We start from the raw sequence: 16,949 nt of genomic DNA, 5'->3' as shown, positions 1-16,949 counted from the left end.
TACTGTGTTTTTTGAGACCCCCAAAGGTAACCTGTCTCATCAGGTAGGATTGGTACCTCACTTACCACATGATGCCATTGTGGGGAGGGATTTTCCAAAATTCTGGGAACTCTGGGATTGTTCTGACCCCCCCACTGTCTCCCCTGCAGACCAGGAAGGTGAATCCCAGAAAACGTCTGAGTGTGGTGAGGTCTCTCCCAAGTTCCCCTTGTCGGTACTAGCTGGGGAGACCCAAGGAACTGGAGAGGAGCCCGCCTCCTCAGATGAAAATCTGTCGGTTGTGGAGTTCTCGGACTTAGAGGTGCATAGGGAAAATTTTGCCACCGAACAGCTGAAAGACCCCACGCTGATAAAAGCCCAGGAAAATGTAGTAAAAGTAGATGGCCAACTAGTGAGTCCTGAGAAAACTGCTGCTTATCCATACTTCCTTGTGGAAAGGGACCTACTCTATCGAGTTGCTCAAGGGGCAGAAGAAACCATTGAGCAACTGGTGGTGCCCAGACCTTACAGGAAGTTGGTGTTGGAGTTGGCCCATGGACCCATCCTTGGGGGTCATTTGGGGGCGGAGAAAACACGGGAAAGAGTACTGCAGCGGTTCTATTGGCCTGGGGTCATTAAGGAGGTAGAAAATTACTGTTCCTCTTGCCCTGTGTGTCAGAAGTCGGCCCCTATGCCCCATTTCCGTAGTCCACTGGTACCTCTTCCCATCATTGAGGTCCCCTTTGAAAGGATTGCCATGGATTTGGTAGGTCCGCTGGTGAAATCCGCTAGGGGGCATCAGTACATGTTGGTCATACTCGACTATGCCACCCGCTATCCAGAAGCAATTCCACTCCGAAATACCTCTGCCAAGACAATAGCTAAGGAGCTATTCCTCGTTTTCAGCCGAGTGGGTATTTCAAAGGAACTGCTGACGGATCAGGGAACCCCCTTTATGTCCCGGGTGATGAAAGAGCTGTGCAAACTGTTCAAGGTAAAACAGTTGCGCACCTCTGTGTATCATCCCCAAACTGACGGGTTGGTGGAAAGGTTCAACAAAACCCTGAAACAAATGCTAAGGAAGGTGGTAGATAAGGATGGAAAGGGTTGGGATTATTTAGTACCCTATTTGATGTTTGCCATCCGGGAGGTACCCCAGTCCTCCACAGGGTTTTCACCATTTGAGTTGCTCTATGGGAGACACCCAAGGGGGCTGTTAGATATCGCCAAGGAAACTTGGGAAAGTGAGAGTTCTCCCCACCGGAGTGTGATTGAGCACGTCGCCCAAATGCAAGATAGAATTGCCCAGGTCATGCCTATCGTAAAGGAACATTTGTCCCAAGCACAGTTAGCGCAGCAGAGGGTGTACAATCGGGGGGCCCAGACCAGGTCATTTGCTGAAGGAGATAGAGTGCTAGTGCTAATCCCTACGGTTGAAAGCAAATTCCTGGCCAAATGGCATGGCCCATACGAGGTGATTGAGAGAGTGAGTGAGGTGAATTACAGGGTCAGACAACCAGGAAGGCGGAAACCGGAGCAGATCTACCACATTAATCTGTTAAAGGCCTGGAGGGACAGGGAATCCCTAGTTGCTGAGGTTTTGTCACCAGCGCCATCTAACTGCTTGGTTCCGGAGGTTGGAATAGCAGTCACGCTGTCTACAATTCAAAAACAGGAGGCTAAAGAGTTTGTGCTCCGCAACACAGATGTTTTTTCTGAGCTGCCGGGACGAACCTCGGGGGTAGAGCATGACATTATCACCCCACCGGGGGAAAGGGTAAAACTGAAACCCTACAGAATCCCAGAGGCTCGACGGGAGGCAATACGTGGGGAAGTACAGAGAATGCTAGATTTGGGGGTGATAGAGGAGTCCCAAAGTGACTGGTCCAGCCCCATAGTGTTGGTGCCCAAACCAGATGGGAGCTGGCGATTTTGTAACGACTTTCGACAGTTGAATAAAGTTACAAAATTTGACACCTACCCCATGCCAAGGATAGGTGAACTAATCGACCGACTGGGAGCAGCCCAGTACATGAGCAGCCCAGTACATGACAACGCTAGACTTGACAAAAGGTTATTGGCAAATTCCCCTAGCTAAGTCAGCAAAGGAGAAGACTGCATTTGTAACCCCGGAAGGGTCATTCCAGTATAAAAGAATGCTGTTCGGGTTACAGAATGCACCGGCCACCTTTCAGCGAAAAATGGATCAGATTCTTCGTCCCCATCAGAAGTATGCTGCAGCGTACTTGGACGATGTGATTATCCATAGCGCAGATTGGGCCTCACATTTGCCAAAAGTTCAGGCTGTGCTAGACTCAATACGGAAAGCTGGGTTTACGGCCAACCCAAAGAAGTGTACGATCGGACAGGAGGAGGCCAGGTACCTTGGGTACACTATTGGGAGAGGGGTAATAAAACCTCAGATAAACAAAGTGGAAGCAATACAGAATTGGCCACGCCCAAATAACAAAAAGCAGGTACGGGCTTTTCTAGGAATTGCTGGCTACTATCGGCGATTCATTCCCCATTTTGCTTCTATGGCAGTACCCCTAACCAACCTGACAAAAGGGAAGGAGTCTGTCATGGTTAAGTGGTCCCCTGATGCTGAAGCAGCCTTCCAGTCTTTAAAAAGGGCCTTATATAGCCAGCCAGTGCTATACTCACCAGACTTCTCAAAAGACTTTGTGGTCCAGACGGATGCATCCAATGTTGGCTTAGGAGCAGTGCTGTCCCAGGTTTGGCAGGGGGAGGAGCACCCAGTAATCTATCTCAGCCGAAAGCTAAAGTCTCACGAGGAAAATTACGCCACGATTGAGAAGGAGTGTTTAGCGGTAAAGTGGGCCCTAGATTCCCTTCGGTACTATCTGCTGGGCAGACATTTTGACCTGATCACAGATCACGCTCCCTTGAAATGGATGGCTCAAAATAAGGAGACCAATAGAAGGGCAAATAGGTGGTTTCTGGCCCTACAGGAATTTATCTTCACGGTGAAGCATCGCCCTGGTGTTCAGATGGGAAATGTGGATGCTTTATCCCGGGTACATGCCTGCCTGGCTACTGGTGTTACAACCCCAAGGTTGAAACAAGGGGGGGGGGGGTATGTGACAGTAGGCAGGTGAAATCACCTGGTTGCGTCCTGGACGGACGATATATTTGTCCGAGGTTCAGACTTTACGGGGATTTGTACCACTAGAGGGAAGTGCTGAGTCCTTCAGCACTGAGGTAATGAGCCCAGCTGAAGGTAGTGGGCTCATTAAGACCTGTATAAAACTTCCCAGAGTGCTTAGGGAGTTGCTCCACCCTGGAACCGGATCGGAGCCTGAACTGTCTGGGGAGCTGACCTGTTATCTGTGTGCAGAGAGACCAAAGCCTGTGTGGCTAGCCTCCAAGTACTAGCAACTAGGTATAGCAGCAGGCTGTACCTAGTGGGTAGCTAGGGAAAGCTGTTGTTGCAGTAAGTAGCCAAGTTGGCCAGGATTTATTTTGCTGTTTCTTTTTGGTTTAACATTTTTTCTGTAAATATTGTAAATAAATTGCACCTGTTTGTTTTCACCTCCACTATTGTTGTGCTGTGCCTATCTTTTTGTGTTGTGCACCCATCCAGGGGGTCACACACACCGGCTGCCGAGCTAACCCCGTTACAGCTTTTCCACCTTCTGTATCACCTCTCGTACCCTAATAGATTGTAAGCTCTCCCACTTTGTGTATAGTTCCTTATAATGTAAAAGACTGTAAGCTCTTTCACCTTCTGTAACACTCTCATACCCTAATAGTTTGTAAGCTCTTCCACCTTCTGCATCCTCCCTTATACCCTGTTAGATTATAAATTCCTCCACCTTTTAAATCCTTCCTTATACCTTTATAGACTGTAAGCTCTTTTAATTCTCTATTGCTCCCTTATACTGTGTAGTACTAACCCCATATGAGTTGCTGAAGATTTGGGTCCCCCTATGGTCCTGCACTGCCAGGCAACACACATTTTCACATAGTCTTGCATCCAGGAGTCAGTGACCAGTCCTTGAACTGTGGTTTTGTAATTTTTATTAGAGTATTTGAACTGGGATAGGGTTAGGGGTGTACAGGATGCCTAATGGAACTGTGAGACCGAGGACAACTTCCTGGAACTATTCACAAACATTTACAGCAAAACAGTCTCCTTTGGAGAGCTAGCCAGTGTATCTGGTTGTACCACCCCAGACCCCAGATACACCTTTATCCAGCTGTTTTGTGTGAATCCCTGAGCAGGAGAACCAGTGTCTGCCACATAGTTGGTGAAACAGTCCTGAGTGGCAGGCTAATCCAGTTTCCCACTAGAGTGCCTTCTTCTGTTGTCTGGCCCAGGGGTTGCAGGTCTACTCACTCAGTCCTTCTCCTGTGCTGCTGGTGGGTTGGTGGCTGCTATCAGGCCTTTTAGCTAAGCCGCTCCTTCTCTGTCTAACTGGAGGTCCTCTCTCTGCCTGTAGGTGAGCCCCTCTCCACCTGGGCCCCCTTACAGGCTCCTGTTTTCCAGCCTCACATCCTCCTCTACTCTCCTGCTCCCACTCTCCCCCCTGCTGCTGAATAGGCTAAGTTACTCGTAAAGGCTGTCCTGGCCCCTTGCCAAGCCTCCTGTTGGGGATTCACAAGAATCCTTCAAGAGTACAGACCAGCCACTCCTCAGATTCACCCACTGCTTCTAGCTCTTTCTGCAAAGTTCTAGAGCAGGGGATAATTCCAGAGGGCTGGTCAGCAGAGCCTCTCAGCTCTGACCACAATTTGACCCCTGCTAGCTATCACACCCAGGTTGCTTCTCAGCCCTCCTAGCTAACGATTGAGGTCTAGCTCCCCCTAGCAGACTAGGAGGGTGCTACAACTGTAATAGATTGTAAGCTCTTCTACCTTCTGTAGCAGCCCTTAAATCCTAATAAAGATTTATACCCCAATGGATTGTAAGATACTGTATTCCTCCTTCTGTAACACCCCATCATACTCTAAAAGATTGTAAGCTTTCCTACTGTCTGTATCCTCTCTTATACTGTAACAGATTGTAAGCTCTTCCACTTTCTGTATCCTCCTATAGTCCAATAGTTTGTAAGCTTTTCCACTTTTTGTATCCTCCCTTTTACCCTATACATTGTAAGCTCTTCTGACTTTTGTATCCTCCCTTATATCCTCATAAACAGTAACATTTTCTTCCTTCTGTATGCTCCCTTATACATCAAGGGATTTTAAGTGCTAAAACATTTAAAAGGTATACTAAATAAAAGAGAACTGTATTCCCTATAAAAGTATATTTACTAATACAAAACATTATTAAGATACCATCATAATTCTCAATAGAATTCATTTTTTTTTCAAAATTTTCAGTTTTTGGTTTGTTTAGCAAAAAATTAAAACTCAGAGGTGATTAAATACCACCAAAAGAAAGCTCTATCTGTCTCAAAAAAGTGATAAAAATTTCATATGGGTACAGTGTTGCATGACCGCGCAATTGTCATTCAAAGTGTGACAGCGCTGAAAGCTGAAAACTGGCCTGGGCAGGAGGGGGGTATAAGTGCCCTGTAGGCTTGCGGTTAATAAAGGACTTGTTAAAGATTGTCTCCCAATTAATTTTTACACTACACTATTTTTTTTTTTTCGTGAATGGGTAGTGGTACCATGTACCCCATACTCATTTGCATGGGGGGGCCAGGATTCAGATAAGCCCCCCACCCACAGACCCCCACAATCATCAACATGGCACCCCCCCATGTTGAGGGCATGTGGCCTGGTTTGGCTAGTGGTTAAGGATACTATATCACATTCCCAAATATGTCTTGAACTGCTGAAGTAAATGAATATACTCAAAAGGGTCCTTCAGTGCCTATGAACAGAGCCGATGCTAATGTAGCTTCCTCCTAATTTAGCTAGAGTGAGCTAGATCCTAATGGACAGGAGCTATTAGCAACTTAGGTGTAATAGCCAGAGGGGTTAGGGCTGAGAGGCTCTGCAGATCACCCCCTCTGGAATTTCCCCCTTCTCTGAGGCTTTTGGAGGAAGGCCTTGGAGGCAGTGGATGGGCCTGAGGTGTGGCTTGCTGTACACTTGAGGGACCTCAGCGAATCCCCAACAGAAGGCTTGGCAACAGGCTGGGACTCCCTTAAAAGTGTTGGAGCCTGCTCAGTAGCAGGAGTGTGTGGTAGGAGGGGTGTGGAGAGTTGGAGGAAGATGTGAGTCTGAGGAAGGACGCTGCCAGGAGGCCTAGCAAGATGGTGGCCTGCATGCGAGCCAGGAAAAGAGGAAAGCTCCAAACTCACTGGCCCCCTGAGCGAGAATCACTTGTATGGCATGGAAGGAGCAGCCCAGCTGATAGGCCTGGTAGCAGCAGCCAACACACAAGCGGTGCAGGAGAGGATCTGAGTGAGTACACCTGCACCCCCTGGGCAGATAGGGGAAGGAGCACCAGTTTATCCCCCTACTAGTGGCTGTTCACCCATTTAAAGGGACAGCAGCCAGATTCCCTGCTCAGGGAAACCTCCAGATTGCTGGGTGAAGAGGAGAATTCACCTAGGGTTCTGGGTGGTACACTAAGGAGACGCTGGCTAGCTCTCCAACAGAGACTGTGCTACCAAAGAAAAGCTTGTGTATAATTCCAGGAAGATTGTCCTCAGTTGTCGGTTTCCTTGGGCATCCTATACACTTACCCTATTCCAGTTCTAAATCCTCTCAATAAACAAGACAAAATCTCAAGGACTGATTTCAACAGCCCCTACACTAATAATCCTTCAGAAAATATGGAACCCACAAATGCCAAGTGATTTCTCAAAGCCAGGAAAGTGCCTGGACATATATTTGAATTTGAACTGTGATACCCAGTCAGGATTTGGGACTCTCTTGTGGTGGTTTTCTACCTTGTTTTAAATAGGGATCTCCATTTACAAATGTTTTTTACTCACTTGCTCAGTTGCCCATATGTCTGCCAAATTCCAATGGGGGTCCATTCAATCGCTGCTGCTGCTACTGCAAATTTTCCTGGCCAGTCACTCAGTTTTTCTGGACATGGGTGGTTAAATTCTGTTAATTCCAATGGAGAAGCTGTCTGTTATACATCCTGTGATATTAAAACATAGAAACTAGTTGGTATCACAGATATTTTATGATTTCAGTGGTCAGTAGTGGACATCAGTTAGACAATTGTTCTCAAATAAAATGAAAAAGGACAGCATAAAATACAGCGGTTTGCCATGCAAGCTGGTATCACTGTGGGTTGCAGGAGGAGCAGTACGATGCATGACTGAGTGCATCACATTGCGTACTTATATTGCTTTCTTTAAATTTATTTGAAGTGTCACATAGTGACTTCTCATTTATGTCACTGCACAGCAGCAAAATGGTACCTGTAATAAATAAATAATAAATGTATTTTAGTAATAAAACTTTCTTTCTGAAAGTGTTAAACTGTTTCTAAGCGCTTACTTGCAAATCACGAATTCCTGCCTTTTGAAGAGACGCTACTGTGTTTGTTTAATCCCCTGCCCAATTGGCCTGCAGTGACTGTATTGGACAGGTGAATTTTCAACCATTACAGTGTATATTTGATAAAGAGAGTTTCCCCTTTCTCTGTACAAAAAGGGGTGGTGGCAGTGAAGGGTTAGCTGCGTAATTAACCCGACCCAGTAACAAGCGCATTTAGGCTGCAGGCACAGATTGTAGACCATTAGCTGGACAATCGTTGTGCAGGGCGCAGCTGAGTGTGGCATTTTTATGCACGTCACATCGCGGTTTTAGATCGGCCGGTCCTTTGGTCACGAGTTTGGTGAGAAGGTCTGGGGTCTGACGCTTCGGGCGTGACGTATTATTGTTGGTCGCGGTCGTGCGATGGTCGCATGTTGAGGGTGGCGATCGGGCGACTGTGACATCATCCATTGTAGACATGTTGCATTTTTCTGCGCTGCCTCACGCCACACACCACAATAGCATTGTGTAGTGAACAGGGCACATACAAAACAACCAAAAACGCATTTGATTTATGACACTATGGAAATGTTGGTAACAATTCGGTCCACGGCAAAATGGTGGCGACACACTGCGCATGTGCCGGGTAGCCGGAAAAATGGCGGGCGCGACATGCGCACACCCCATTTTCACAATAAATAGGATCATTTTGACGTCAGGCACTGTATGCATACCCCCTATGACTATGTGCTAGAGCAAGAAACGCGTCAGAGAGGAGCTACAGTGTATTGACGTCACGCCGCCGCAGGCGGCCATCTTGGGCACACATGGTCAGTCTGTTTGTTTTCTCTGTTGTTGCACCCTGATTTGGGAATAAAATCCTCTGATAAATACAGTATCACACTATGTGGCATCCTTTTTTGGGATCTCTGGGAGTCTAACCATTCACTGAGCCTACCTTAGAGGAAACCTGACGCTGCTGGTACTAATTGGAGGACCCTGAAGGGAAGAGGAACCTGGCTATCACCATAGTGGATGACCGGGCTGACCTGATGAGACAGTTATATCTCAAATGCGTAATTAAATCGCGCATCTGGTGAGTGCGCAATTTACCTATTATCGGTCACACCATCTACTATTTTGGAATACCTATTTTGAGATCCCCCATGATCCTCAAGTTCAATACATTGGACTTTCACCTATCACTTTAACCACTATATGTGGTTTTCATTGTGCACTTTATTTCAGTGTATTTACATATGTTTTAACACCTATGTCACTTTATTGTTTTGCACCATCAGCACTTTATATGTTTATGAGTTGAATGAGTCATCATTCTCCATCTGCATCAAGCACTTTTGCATATATTTATTTGTTATTAGCGCTGCACCCAATTTTAAGTTTACATACAAAACAACTGCTTTCTATATGTGTGTTTTCTATAACCCTGTGTTCTGATCTATGCACTTTGACATGCAATTGTGTCCGTGCAGCCGCTATGTGTGCATCCACTTCTAGGGGCTACCTGCATGCATTTCCAAGGTGGATGTACATGCATCTGTCAGCAGCTCTGCACAGAAGATGGGCTTAATAGCCCATCAGAATGAGCCCTAAGGGGTGATTCTACTCTTTTCTTATAACTTCTGTTGTTAAAAAAGGAGAATTCTTGCTCATGCAAGATTTGTAAGGCCAGAGATGTAGTTATACAAATACCTGCTTTGCCATCTACTGGCTAGAACTGGTATTGCAGTGCTAATGTGCATTTACAGGGTTGCACTCCAATGGTTGTCATAGGCCAGGGGTCTAAACAAACACACCTGGTATATTTCAAAGACTAGTACTCTACTATAGTACAGTGTTCTATAAATAAGTGTTAATACAGAAGTAATCCTAAAGGACAATAATGATACAAATAATGTGATTCCAGCTAAAAGGGTCAATGATATTAGGCATACTAATATTTGTGCCATAATATGATAAACTGGAAAGTCTTCATGTTTAATCCAAAAACCCTGATAGCAGCCTCAGCAGTGAACTTGAAGCATGTTCTGAAGCACATAAAAGAAAGCAGAAAAAGAGGCGTCTCTGAGTGTAGATTTTAGGAGTATACAATTTATTAACCTCTTGCCCGTCGCCCTATAGCAGAAATACTGCTACAGGGCGGCAGGGGTTGGCAAAATAATGTAGATATACGTGATCTTGAATCTCCGGGTAGGGGGCACGCACCCTACCCATGCCGCCTTTGGTGGCCTCGGCTTTAAATCGCCATGTCCTGGCCAGTGATTCCCCGCCAGCACCCAGCGATCACCGAATATCAGGGACCGGGGAGAGACCTGTATGTAAACAATACAGATCTCTCCCTGTCAGCTCCTGCACACTGCCTTGTATGGCTTTGCATAGCAGCATACAAAGCAGTGTGCTTACAGTGTAAAGCACTCACACATACTGTGAAACAGCACACAGTTAACCCTTTGATCACCCCAGATGTGAACCCCTTCCTGCCCAGTGTCATTAGTTCAGCTTTTAATTAGCAGTGATCACTGTATTGGTGTCACTGGGGATGTTAGTGACAATTGGTCAGTTCCTCCCAGTGTCAGAATGCCCGGCGCAGCGCCGTATCGCAACGCAACGCAGCGCCGTATTGCAAAAAATGGCCTGGTCAGGAAGGGGGGAAATCCTCTAGAGGGCAAGTGGTTAAAAGCTACAAATGGCAACTCACATAGGGTTAGGATAAAACAGGCACATCAGTATCCATCCCAAGGAAGGTTTCCTCGAATGTATCGTCATAAGCTCCGTCAGGTCACTGAGCTGCTCCCTTGATAGCGGTTCCTAGAAGGTGGCTGTAGATGGAGGGGATCCTGAACTAAGGCTTGGAACGCAACGTGAGGCGTAATGATGTCACGGGGTCTGCAACGCGTTTCTTGAGCTTGTGCACTGTGAGTGTATTGGCAGCCGCGCTCCTTTCTCAAGCTGATAGGATGGATGTCAGTGGGGATCACATATATACTGTGAGTCAAAAAGCATGCACAGCAGGTAGATCAATAACACCCAAAGGAGTCTTAAGCCACCCCTAATGTCTCAACCCCCCACCTCACCCCCTCAGTCTCCGCCCGAATCACACACCTACTGAGCGACATATCAGACTGGATGTCGCTCCACTTCCTTAAACTGAACCTCTCCAAAAACAAGTTTCTTGTCTTTCCCCCAGCCCGGACCCCACCCCCCATTGACTTCTCTATCACATCCAACAACGCCTCCATCAAACCCGCCCCGCAGGCCAGAGTACTTGGTGTCATTATGGACTCCAACCTATCCTTCCTGCCCCAAGTCCAATCTTTAACAAACTCATGCAGACTCCACCTCCGCAACATCGCCAAAATACGCACGTTCCTAACCCCAGAAACCACTAAACAGCTCATCCACTCCCTCATCATATCACGACTCGACTACTGCAACTCCCTCCTTACTGGCCTGCCTCGCCGCTGGCTATCCCCGCTTCAGTCGATCCTGAATACGGCTGCCGGACTCATTCACCTTTCCAACCGCTCTGTTTCCGCCACCCCCCTCTGCCAATCCCTCCACTGGCTTCCGATTGCGCAACGGATCAAATTCAAAATCCTAACACTGACGTACAAAGCCGTCCACCATACTGCCCCGAACTACATCACCGACCTAATATCCAAGTACCACCCAGCACGCACACTCCGCTCCTCACAAGACCTCCTTCTCTCTAGTTCCCTGGTCTCCTCCTCCCATGCCCGCCTCCAAGACTTCTCCAGGGTGTCACCCATCCTCTGGAACTCCCTGCCCCAACCCATCAGATTATCACCTACTCTCCTCTCCTTTAGGCGCACCCTGAAAACCCACCTCTTCAGGGAAGCTTACCCCACCCCCTGCTAACTTGCCGACCCCCTCCACTCTTCCTACCACTCCATCCCCCACAGCTTTCTCCTCCTGTGCCACCATCCCCTCCCTCCTAGATTGTAAGCTCCAAGGAGCAGGGCCCTCAATCCCCTCATGTTTTGCATTGTATTGTTTTTGTTCTGTCACATGTTCTGTCCCCCTTTGTAATGTACAGCGCTGAGCGAACTATTGGTGCTTTATAAATACTGTATAATAATATTAATAATAATTTTGCCACATTCAGAGGTGGCTAAACATCATTTCTGGATGCAGTAACACTCATGCAAACTAGCTGGTTAACTGCAGCCAGTTTGTGTGCAGCCTAAACACAGCAGGAACTCTGGCCGTGGATGCACACTGTCTGTGTCCAGGGTCAATAGTGGCTAAGCGGTTACATGCAAACAGCAGCAGTGTGTGCCATCAATATGTACAGGATACAAATCTGACAATCGCTGCTGACAGCTGCTGGACGCACACAGTATGTGCAAACAGCACTTACAACCACCATCAAGAATCTTCTGCATCTTGCCGGCCACTGCCCCTGGCCATCTGTTGACTAAGGCTAGGTCCACATTATTGTGGTTCTCCTGCAGCTGCGTTTGCGTGGGCAAAGTGGCTTGTTCATTTGAACGGACTTCTGTAGCTATGGAAAATGTAGGGAACATGTCTCTCATCTTCTCTAAAATCATAGCCATAGAGAAACCACATAGTGCTACATGATTCCCAGCACAGAAAAATGCAACGTGGTTTCTGCTAACAGCAGTGCATTTTTACTGCGGGCACAGGAAAGCGTGCGATTTACATGCAGTCCTGCACCCGCAGAGTTGAGAACCTAGCCTTATCAGAGGAAATATTCACTATGAAAAGGGAATAATAGTAAATAAAGCAAACCCATGTTCACCTTGAATACCCAGTTTGGTGTAAAGGAATTTAAAAAACAGGATACTTGTTGGAACATGATTGGCTGATTGAAGTGAATATAACTTTTATATTTACTAAGCTCAGAGCACATTCACAGTCCCTGGTCCTTTTGTAAATGAGCCAGAGTATGCTCTTCTTACCTACAGACTGATTTGTGACATCTGACAATAGTGACATGTGATAATGTGGTTTTCCTTCTGTTATGTTTTTACAGGAAGCAAAGAACAAGACATTCTGTGACAAAGATCGCAAAGAGCAGTCTGAGGAGTTACTGGCATCAGAGTTTGAAACGGGCTCAGATTATGATCTGCGACTTCGCTGTAAAACACAGGAGTTGGAGGAATATCACAGCCAATGGAGTGAGTGGAGTTCAGAGCTCAGGATACCTGCTCTAGGTACCACCAATCTACTCAGCTTTGATCTGTTACACTAAAGTGTACTATTTAGTGTTTTTACAAGTCTGCATGAATAAATTCCTGACTTGTCACAAAATACAGCAACAGTATCTTTTTTTTTTTAAAGTCTGAATAATTAAAAAAAAACGTCTTTGAGCTCCAGTTCAGTGACTGTACCTAGGCTGAAATTATGATGTCTTCAGTCTGCTGCAGGCAGGAACAAGCATTTCCTCAGTCCCCCCAGTGATCAGATCGAAACATTGTAGCATTGTAACAAGTCACTAGGTGAGAGGCTACAGCAGGGGCTGATCTGTGTCAGACATTTGTGAACAGTGACTGTGCCTAGGCTGAAATTATGATGTCATCAGTCTGCTGCAGGCAGCAACAAGCATTTCCTCAGTCCCCCCCAGTGATCAGATTGGAACATTGTAACTTTGTAACAAGTCACTAGGTGAGGGGCTACAGCAGGGGCTGATCTGTGTCAGACATTTGTGAACACAGCCAAGAACTGCACAGGTACCAGGATGAACATGTTTGTGTTATCTCCAGCCAAAGATATCTCTGCTTTCTGGAGAGAAAAGCAGACCAATGCATTTTCATGAGGAATACTACTGTGATCTCTGTGAGATGTAATAAACACTTGTACATTTCATAGCATGCATGCATTTAAAGTTGTTCTAAAGCCAAAACATTTGTTTACCTTAATGCATTGCCTGCATTAAGGTAAACATGTTTTATTGCTCTATGTCCACCCCCCTCCCTGTGTGAGGGGAGAGAGCGGAGCGGGGAGGAGAGATCCAGCACTGGGCAGGGCTGCATCTCTTCTCCCCTCTCTTCCCCTTCACAAAGGACTCTAGCAGCAGCTTTGGCTCCTGCTGCTGTCAATCAAATGCAGTAAGGAGGAAGCAGGGGCAGGGCTAAGCCCTGCTGTATGTGTCTAAGGAGCATGGCTCCGTAGACACACACAGCTTGAGAGTGAGCACACACTGTGTGCCCCCAGAGCAAACCACTTGCTATGGGGGCACACAAAGAAGAGGTCGCTGACAGGGGACATGAGAAGAGTAGGTTCAGGGCCGCTCTGCGCAAAAACCACTGCACAGAGCAGGTGAGTGTAACATGTTTATTATTTTAATTTTTAAAAGTTACCTTTAGTGTCACTTTAAAATGTAACTCCTTAGCTCTTTCGCAGCCACCTGGATTGTGCATAAAATAGACAGGCAGACTTCTGCCTGTTGGGTGGCTGGACTGCTGCCCAATTGCTTCCACACACCCCGGTAATGGCTCCTCCCTGCGCACGTGCGCGCACCACTGCCATTTATTCCAGACTCCGCTTGCCCATCTGCAGGCCCAAGGGCGACATGACAGGTGCCGGTGGCTGGAGGGGAGAGAGGAGAGCAGACGTTCGTCTACTCTCCTCCCCTTCTTGCTGTGACCCAGAAAGCAACATATACTGTATGATGTCATTTCTGGGTCACCCTGTCACTTTCCACAGCTGGAATAGTTGGGGAAGAATGTTTTGCAATGCGATCTGCATTGCAATACATTGAGTGGAGCTCAGAGGAGACATGCAATATGTCACGATCGCACGATCGCCGCCACCAACATGCGACTATCGCACGACCGCGACCAACAATAATACGTCACGCCCGCGGCGTCAGACCCCAGACCTTCTCACCAAACCGGCCGATCTAAAACCGTGGTGCGACGGACGTAACAAGGCCACACCCAGCTGCACCCTGCACAGCGATTGTCCAGCTAATGGGCTACAATCGGTGCCTGCAGCCTGAATGCGCTTGTTACTGGGTCGGGTTAATTACGCAACTAACCCTCTACTGCCACCACCACTTTTGTTGGAGACTGGGAAACTCCCGTTATCAAATATACACTATAATGATTGAAAAGTCGCCTGTCCAATACGGTCACCGCAGGCCGATTGGGCAGAGGATTAAACAAACACAGTAGCGTCTCTTCAAAGGCAGGAATTCGTAAATTGCAAGTAAGAGCTTAGAAACAGTTTAACACTTTCAGAAAGAAAGATTTATTACTAAAAGAGTCAAACAGGTGCAATAAAATATTTACAAAGAAAATGTAACTAGATATATATATATATATATATATACATATAAAGACCACAACACAGCAAAGAGATAATAGGAAGGAAGTTAAAGGATTAAGTTACTTGCCAATACGCCTTGGTTTGTAAGCAGATCCAAGTTGCAGAGCAGAAAGGGTCTTTGATCTCCTCTGTTACGATGTTAAAATCAGGAGATCTTAACATCCAAGTTAAGTTACATCCAAGCACACAATATCCCACCCCCCCAAAATAAAAATGTTGAGCCACCCCACATATACGAACAAACGTTATCAAATACGTTGGAGGCACCTACGTGAGAAACATCAATTGCAGTATGCATGTTACATATCGCCACGCATCCCGGAGTGAGAGCAATAATTCTAGCACAAGACCTCCTCCATAACACTAAATTGATGACCTGTAGGTGCTTTTGAAGCATCACCTATAGAAAATATAGGGTACTGAAGCTTTTATATATTTTAAATATTATTTATATGTATATATTTTATATTGTTTGTTTGCTCTAAAATTCACTTTAGTGTTTTTTACTGAAATTTTGCGTTTCTTAGACCTTCCCAGTAATATCTTGTGACATAAGAAATAGTGGAGCTACCACTATTTTATTCTCTAGGATGTCTGCTTTCAGAAAATATATAATGTTTGGGGGTTTTGAGGAATCTTCAAACCTAAAATGATTTTTTATACATGTGTGCAAAAAAGGCCCTGACAGCGAAAGGATTAAAGCAGAGCACCATACTTGCTTCTCCTTCAATGGTTTGACATCCCTGGCTGGCAGCGGCATCTTCTACCTGGCTTCATCCAGTTCAGTTTCTGGGCTATGACCATCTTCATTGGCTGGCATGGGGTGACATCACTCCTGCGCATGCACAGAAGTACATTATTCCTTGCACACCGGCACTGTGCCAGAATGTAAACCAAGCAGTTGTGCAATAAAGGTTGCTTGCTTGAAGTTTTTCAAAGTGGGTCTTTAGCTTCAATTTAACCTCTGGTTCACATTTATGCTGCTGGTTATGTGAGGGGCTGGTCTTTGGCCTGAATGGCACCCCAACGCAACACATTTGCGGGTGCAGGAACTGCAGGGAAATCTGGTCAAAAGGACCATGCAATTTCCCTGCGGGCTGCACACACGCAAAGGTGTGAACCAGGCCTAAACCCCTGTCAGGTTTTTATTGCTCTCCAGGGGTTGGTCAGGGTTTGTTTACATTTGCAGTTGGGTGGGGAGGTAAAAACGTACATATGAGCACCCCTCAACCGCCCCTCATAAGCTGCAAAGGCAGTGGATAGAGCTGTACAAATGCTGTAGCCATGATGCCTTGCAGGAATTAACCACTTGCCAACCACGCTATATCCGAATGACGGCTACAGCATGGTTGTCCAGTTCTGAGAGGACATCATATGAAGTCCTCCCAGGACGCGCCCTCCCGCACACACCTAGCAGGGCGCACCCGGCAATCTCCGTGATCACCAGTGTCCTATGGACACAGCTGATCACGTGACGAGGTAAAAGGCAAACCACAGCAGCCTTTTACCATGTGATCAGCTGTGTCCAATGACAGCGTAAATACAGTTGCTGGTTATTGGCTGTACTTTCCTCACAGCGTACCTGTGCAACAGGAAAGGAAAGTACTGCCGATAACCAGCAAATGTCACAGTGCAGATCGGCACTGACCATCAGGGCACTAATGATCAGTGCCCAGCAGTGCCGCCCAGCAGTGCCTCCCACCAGTGCCCAGCAATGCCACCCATTAGTGCTCAGCAGTGCTGCCCAAAAGTTGCACCCATCAGTGCCCAGCAGTGCCGCCCATCAGTGCCACCCATCAATGCCCAGCAGTGCTGCCTATCAGTGTCCATCAGTGCCACCTATTAGAGCCCATCATTGCTGCATATCAGTGCAGCATCATCTGTGCCTCTTCATCAATTCCCACCAGTGCCACCTCATCAGTGCAGCCTATCAGTGCCCATCAGTGCTGCCTACCCATGCCACCGCATCAGTGCCCATCTGTGCTGCCTATAAGTGCACACTCATCAACGCACATCAGTGAAGGAGAAAAATTACGGTACCTATTTGCAAAATGTTATATTAGAAACAAAGAAAACTTTTTTTTTTTTCAAATTTTTTGCTGTTATATGTTTTTAGTGCAAAAAATAAAATACCCAGTGGCAATTAAATGCCACCAAAAGAAAGCTCTATTTGTGTGAAAAAGTTATAAAAATTTCATGGGTACTACTGTATGTTGCATGAC

General features: G+C 46.6%; 1 protein-coding gene across 1 annotated transcript in view; it reads left to right on the top strand.

Moving 5' to 3' along the window:
* The window catches only part of LOC149473032 (interleukin-9 receptor-like), a 44,640-nt gene that overhangs the window by 18,049 nt on the left and 9,642 nt on the right, over positions 1-16,949 (top strand). The window contains exon 5 of the mRNA XM_089684225.1: positions 12,431-12,611. Within this exon, the coding sequence (XP_089540351.1) occupies positions 12,431-12,611 (181 nt within the window). The remainder of the gene's footprint in view (positions 1-12,430; positions 12,612-16,949) is intronic.

The sequence above is a fragment of the Staurois parvus genome, unplaced genomic scaffold (genome assembly GCF_062004578.1).
Source record: "Staurois parvus isolate SC_StPar_1 unplaced genomic scaffold, SC_StPar_1.0 ptg000018l, whole genome shotgun sequence".
Taxonomy (NCBI): Eukaryota; Metazoa; Chordata; class Amphibia; order Anura; family Ranidae; genus Staurois; species Staurois parvus.
This window is presented reverse-complemented; position numbering and strand designations above follow the sequence as displayed.